Source organism: Natator depressus, chromosome 20 (assembly GCF_965152275.1).
Source record: "Natator depressus isolate rNatDep1 chromosome 20, rNatDep2.hap1, whole genome shotgun sequence".
Classification (NCBI taxonomy): Eukaryota; Metazoa; Chordata; order Testudines; family Cheloniidae; genus Natator; species Natator depressus.
Window position 1 is genome coordinate 5,457,541 of NC_134253.1, and position 6,918 is coordinate 5,464,458.

Below are 6,918 nucleotides of genomic sequence, written 5' to 3' on the forward strand. Positions count from 1 at the left end.
GAGGGCAGCGGGGTCTAGTGATTGGAGCTGGGAGTCAGGACTCCTGGGTTCCCATCCCAGCTCGAGGAGGGGAGCGGGGTCTAGTGATTGGAGCAGGGGGCTGGAGTCAGGACTCCTGGGTTCTCGTCCCAGCTTGAGGAGGGCAGAGAGGTCTAGTGATTAGAGCAGGGGGCTGGAAGTCAGGACTCCTGGGTTCTCGTCCCAGCTTGAGGAGGGCAGAGTGGTCTAGTGATTAGAGCAGGGGGCTGGAAGTCAGGAACTCCTGGGTTCTCTTCCCAGCTCTAGGAGGGCAGAGAGGTCTAGTGATTAGAGCAGGGGGCTGGAAGTCAGGACTCCTGGGTTCTCATCCCAGGTCAAGGAGGGGAGTTGGGCCTAATGATTGGAGTGGGGGACGTTGGAAGCTCTGGATTCTGAAGCTCTGCAAGTGCCTCACTGTGTGACCTTGGCCAGGTCCTTTCCCAGCTTGGGCCTTAGCGTCCACCCCTCCCTAAGGCGTGGCGGGGCTTCCCACCTGCAAAGCGCTTAGAGATCGGTGGCGGGACCCAGGGGCTGCCCGCCTGCGATTCAGGATGCCACCTCTTCGGAAGGTGCCCGGCGCACAGAAATGTGTGCAACAGCCGAGCAGAGGGGAAGACAGTGTGGCGCAGTGGGCAGGGCGCTGGAGTGGAAAGGAGGAAACTTGGGCGCTGGGCTCGGGTCTGCCACAGCCCCAGACCACGACCTTGGGCAAGGCCCTGCCTCGCTTTGTGCCTCAGTTTCCCCACTTGCCAGCTGGGGCTGTGCCGCCTCCGGCACACCAGGGCCCCGGTCTCTGTTGTGCTGCTGTGATCGAGCAGGGCCTGTTGCCAGTTCAGGGGGATTTTTGAACATATTTATTATCTTGGCAGCAGCTCCCTTGGGGCTAAATATCAGAGGAAAGGAAATGTGGGGGAGGGAATTGGCTGCCTAGCCAGCCTCCTTCATGGGCTCATCACAGGCAATTAGCCCTGCCATGGCCAACCCCCTCTCCGAGCAGGGCCTGGCTGAGCCGTTTGCATCCGGTGTCCTGGCCACTGTCACTCCATCATGCCAGGGTAACGCTCCTGCTCCGAGGAGAGGAAGGCTGTTATCAGAGCTGGAGCGGGGCCAGCCTTTCTGTGCTGGCTGCTGGGATTCTGGCTTAGATCCAGCTTCCCCAGGGCCTGGGAGGGGCGGGGGGGGGGAGTTAGGAGCCATGCCCAGGGGGCTGCAGGGCCCGAGAGCAGCACATGGGCTCCTGGGATTGAGGCTGGCTTAGGAGGAGGTTTCCCCCCAATCTCCCCATTCATGTTCCCAGCTGGCGGAGTGCAGACAGAGACAGATCCATGCCTGGGGCACAGCTCCCTGGCAGCCCAGTGCCCTGAGTCTGTTCTGCAGCCTGGGAACACTGGAGCGGGGGGGACATCATGAGATGAGTTTGCTGGGTCTCAGTTGGGCCCTAACTGGCCCACTGGGGCTTAGGGGTATGTTGGTGGGTACGGGCTGGGGACCCCGCCCCATTCTCCAGCTGGGGGGAGGGTCTCTGCTCTTCCTTGGGCCTAGATGCTGCCCTTTATGCCAGCTGGGCACACAGGGGGCAGGGCTGGATGAGGGGCTCGTGGCGAGAGAGAGGAGGGTTCGCGGCAGCTTGGCTGGCTGGGGTGAGAACAGTCCTGGGCTGATCCCAAGGTGAAACGCTGCAGGGGAAAAGCTCTAACCCTGCCCGCCCCAGCCACTGTAACTGGCCCCAGGCCCCTCGGTGAAGGGGCCAGCCAGGCCCACCGGTCCCAGTATCCGCAATAGGTGTGACCTGCCCCAGAGGCTGGGCTAGCACGATGCCCCTGGATCTGCCTGCTGGGCCCTTGACCCCAGGAACCAGTTGCTAGCCAGGCTCCTCTCTGCTCTCTGTATGGAGAGCCTGGGGGCAGCTGGGCGGCTGGGACCAGTAACCTGAGCAGGGGGGTCCTGGCTTTGCCAGGCGCGTGGCCCGGCTCCAGGATGTTCTGGCAGCGCCAGGCCGGAGCAACGGGGTCGTCAGAGCAGCCGCTTTGCCCGGCCTGGCTCACTGCAGGGTGGGCACCGGCGCCTGGCTGGGTTTACCACCAGGCACACGCTTCCATGTGGGACCGGCAGGAGCTGGGAATGGAGCAGGGGGGCTGTGGGTGGAAATGGGGCAGGGGCTTTGGCATTGGGAGCCACGGGGAGATGATAGAGGCCAGGGTGATGCCTGGGAACAAGCTGGGGCTGGGAGGGGAAGGGTTGGGAAGGGAGCGGGAGGGCCTGGGGGTGGGCAGGACAGGGCCTGGGATGGAGAGTGGAGTGGGGTCTAGGGGTAGGGGGTGGGCACGGGCTGGGGACCCCCCCCATTCTTCAGCTGTGAGGGGTCTCCGCTCTCCCTGGGGCCCAGACTCTGTCTGTCCCCCTTCACAGGCTGCCTCGCCCACCCCGGGGCCGTACGGAGGAGCCCCCGCGGCCTCCAGCCTGTCACCCTTTAGTCAGCACAGCCTCTGCCCCCCACCCACACTCTGTCTTTCTCCTCCTCCATGGCAACGTCTGGGGTGGAAAATCCCGACTCCCCCCCAGAAAACCTCCCTGATTGCCTCGCAGCCTTGGGGGCCTGGCTGGGCTGGGTGGGGGGGTGCAGCTGAGCTTGTGTCCAGCCCACGGTGTAGGCTCCCCCCACAGCCCCTCAGCTCCCACAAGGGCAAGGAGAGGTTAAGTCTCCGGGTTGGAACCAACTGGGGCTCAGCATTACCCTTCGACAGACACAGCGCCCCACCACGGCCCGACAGAGACCCTGGTTGTAGGCAAGGGACAGGGGCTCGGCTGGGCTCGATAATTCGTTATGGACGCTGCTGGGCCTAGCTGCCTTGCGCGAAGTCCTGGCTTGGACTTAGTGCATATGCCACTGCACACAGGAGCTGGGCCTATACAGCCCTCTACCGCCCCAAGCACTTTCCTCCCTCAAGCCTCCTTCCGCCCTCCGGCCGGACACGCTGGCTCCGAGAGACATGACACCAGCAGCTCGTTCACAGAAGACACGGGGGATGCTGCTTTGCATGGAGAGCCTCTTGCAGCTGAGGGTCTCTATGTCTTTGCGGGGGGTGAGAGGGAGGGGAGCGCAAAGAGAATTAGTGTCCATTTTTTCAGAGGGGGAAACTGAGGCACGGAGCGGCAAAGTGACTTGCCCACAGTCACTGACAGAGCCAGGTGGAGAACCTGGGTCTCCTGAGTCCCATCCCAGGGCTCTATCCACTAGGCATCTGAAAAATCTCAAAATCTCTCTTTTCCCCTGTCCGGGCCTCAGTTTCACCCTCTCTAAATGGGGTAATAGATTGTGAAGATAAAATCCATTCATGACTGTAAAGCGCCCAGATGCTGTGCTGATGGGCCCATGGAAAGCACCTAGCCAGCCAGCCTTACCCTACGACTGCTGCAACATCCATGAGATCTTTTTCCCTGGCAGCTCCCGCCTCGTGCCCCTGCCTGTCAGCTAGACAAAGTCTGCAGGGCGATGAAATCAAATGACCCGGGGCTACGCCACGGTAACAGGGCTTTGGGAGACCTCGCCTGGGTTTGACGCACACACCCCAGGCTGCTCCCGAAATCCATGTCTAGACCGGGGATTAGCCCCAGTTCAGACAATGGCCAGCAGCCAGCATGGGCAGGCGGTATGGCTGGGCACCAGGTTCCATTCCCTGCTCTGCTGCAGACATCTTGTGTGCCCTTGGGCAAGCCACTTTGCCGTGCCGTGCCTCAGTTTCCCCCTTGGGGCAACGGGGCTAATAGTACTGCCCTGCATTATGGCATGTGGAGGGCTCTGCTGCAGGAAGTGCTGAGTCAGGGACAGGGTGTGACAGATCCCCACGCAGACCAAGCTGCGGCTTGCCCTGGTGCAGCTAACCCCGGGCAGCTGGTGCGATCCATTGTCTGCTGCATAGGTTCCTGGCCTCTGAGCGCTAAGTCCCAAGTATAAACAAGACCTTTGAAATTCTCCTGCAAACTTTGACTCTGCAAAGCCACTCCCTGCTGATCGGGTCGGCCTGCTCCCTGGGTACCCGAGCCGCTGCTTGTACTCCCATACGCCCCACTGCCCTGCCCTCCAGCTCCCCGCGATGGGAGAACAAGCTGCTGGTAGTGATTTGTATGGCAGTAGCCCCTTTGAGGCCCCAGGGACTAGATCAGGGCCCCACAGACACAGTCCCTGCCCCCCAGGGTAGCAAAGGGGAAGACACCGCAAGCGACTCGTCTGACATCACCCAGCGGGCCAGAGGCAGCTCTGGGAACAGGTCTCCCCAGACTTCTGCCCCACATCACAGAGCTCACGTCAAGGACTCAAGAGGGTGGGTGCAGAGTAGGCAGGGAAGGGCTGTTTTCCCCTTGTGCGTCCATTTCTGCTCAGTCATTAAAGGGTTGTGACTTCATTAAAACCCCAGGCAGCTGCTGTTTCTATTGGCTGAGAAGAGATGAAATGACACATTGTTGCAACTCGTGTTCCACCCAGCAGCCGTGCTCAGGCTAGTGACATTTTTAGCTCTACTGAGGGATCTCCTGTCCTTATACCCAAGGCTCTGTGATCCGTTTGCAGACTGCAAATCCAGTCAATAACTTTCTGACTGAAACAAAGCAACAATCACTCGCGATTTGCATTACACTCAACAGAGATTACAGTCCCCTGGCCCACGAGGCAGCGCCTGCCCCAAAGAGCTTACCATCCACGCAGACAGAGAGTGGGGGAGGGGAAACTGAAGCAATCAGAGCAGGGAAGCGACTCATCTAACATCAGGGGCGAAGCTCGGAAGAGAACCCAGAGGGTTTTGACTCCCAGAGCAAGGCTCTAGCCAATATATCACACCGCCTTTGCTAGACCACGCTGCTTCCCCGTCATCTCCAGGGGCAGTTCTGGCCTGTTGGTTCCATCAGCTGGTCCTGCTGAATTCCAGTAGCTTCCTGCCAGCAGAGTAGATTCCTAGTAGCTACTTGTTCCACCAGCCCTGGAGTCCCCACTTCTCTCCACGCTCCCTCTCCTAGCCCCTCCATCAGCGATACCTGACACATCCCCCCCCCCCCCCCACATCGTGAATTAGATGTCTGTGAGGATCCCCAACCGGATCTCCCCCACTTGCCCTCCGCTCCCCTTGCTCCGGCCAAACACACACACACACACACGCAAAATCCCCTCAAATCAGGTTTTAACCTCAAAAAATGCAAAGAACGCCCTCCGAATCAGAGGGTGCCAAGAAGGCCAGAGAGAGAGGCTTGGAGAAAGGGAAAGCGAGAGCTCCCAGCCTGGGGAGGAATTAAAATATGCAGGCAGGGGGAACACAAACCCTGGGTAGGCCCCGTGCCTGTGGAGCATGCAAACAGCACAGAGAGGGGCTTTATTTTCCCAGCTGGAAAAGTTCAGGAGCTCTCTCAACTCCCTGACGCAGCTTGGTGCTTAAACCCATCATGTCGGGTGCAACGGGGAGCCCCAACACAGCTGCCTCCTTGCTACGGCGGCCCGCCCCCCCCATCGCATGGTCCGGGGGCGGGGTGACTCAAACCCCTCTGACAGCCCCGGAGGCTGGAGGAAAGCAAGGTCCTCTCCTCTTGGAACACACTCAGCACTTCTTGTCCTCTGAACATTTGCCAGCGCATCCTTCCATCCTAGTCTGCCTGCGGAACTCACCGCCTCATGATACGGCTGGGAATTTAGGGTTTAAACAAAAGGATTGGCTGTTTGTGGGGGAACATGCACTGGTCCTAGTTGGTATTAGTTATTAGCCAGGATGTAAATCCAGGGATTTAATTCAGGGCACATGCCAGTCCCAGGGAGTCAGGAAGGCTCTTCCCTGGTGCAATGTTTATTGCATAATTGTCCATACTGGGGAGTGCTGCCCCTGCCTTTGAATCAGCCGGTGCTGGCCGCAGGACTGGCTGGGCCCTGCTCCGCTCCATTACAACAGTCCCTGTGTCCCCTCTCCTCAGGAGCTGTTGGACGGGGGTTTCTGAGCTGGGACCCTCACTGTGCAGATGGGGGGCCAGGCACCGCGAGGGGAAGTGACTCATGCTGGGAATCGGAGGCCCATCCGGGGAGTTCCCGGCTCCTGTTTCCCCTGTTTAACCCCCTAGATCGCGTTGCCTTTTGCAAAACAACGGCTCCCACCGCCTGACGGCGAACCCCTCGCAGCCACGCACACTTCTGCGCCCCCCTCCCCCCGCAGCGCTTCCTCCCTCCCAAAAGCTGTTTGTCACATGATCTGACCCTTCCCCCCCTCCCCCTTGATGCGCAGATTTCGGTAACTCACCTTGGTCAGTTGCATTCTTGCTCTGCTGCCTTTGCTCCCCCGGGGTGGCTGACAGCAGTTGTGTCCCCAGCACTCGGAGCCACTACCCCAGCCCATGAGGTCCCCACCGCTCCCTCCGGCTTTTCCTCGGTCTACGCTGCTGTTTTCTTCCTCTGGCTCTTTGAAACTGCCTTGAAAACTCCACCTCCTGCCCTGCTCCCCCCTGCTCTGACACACAGTCTCTTAATAATATTCCTCCTGGTGCCAAAGCAAAGTCAGCCGTGCCAGGGTGAGCTGCGATCTGACGCCGCTGGGGCCCGTCAACAGGTGGAGACGGAAGATCTCCGGGATGCAACCAGGCCAGGAGCTGACGGGGAAGGGGGCTTAACCTTTGGGGCTAATGATGTGGGTGCAGGGGGGCGGGAGGGGGTAGATTTTAAGGGTGAAGGGATCCTCGTTCCAGTGCATGATTCCAAGCGGTGGAAGTGGCTAATTGGAAACAGATTCCTGCTCTGAAACCCCTCCAGAGCAAATAGATATACGTGCTGTATATATATGTGTGACTATGTGTGTGTCTATTTCCTTCCAGCCTTCCGGCTCTGGGGCTGCGGACCCTCGGCCCGGCTCACAAGAGGAGGGATGACTTTGCTTC

The 6,918-nt window shown here is 59.8% G+C and overlaps 1 protein-coding gene across 1 annotated transcript in view; it reads right to left on the reverse strand.

Annotated features, from left to right (window-relative positions):
• TNS2 (tensin 2) overlaps window positions 1-6,603 on the reverse strand; it is a 53,529-nt gene extending 46,926 nt beyond the window's left edge. The window contains exon 1 of the mRNA XM_074935799.1: window positions 6,288-6,603. Coding sequence (XP_074791900.1) covers window positions 6,288-6,383 — 96 coding nt within the window. The 5' untranslated portion in view covers window positions 6,384-6,603. The remainder of the gene's footprint in view (window positions 1-6,287) is intronic.
• Between the last annotated feature and the right edge of the window lie 315 nt (window positions 6,604-6,918).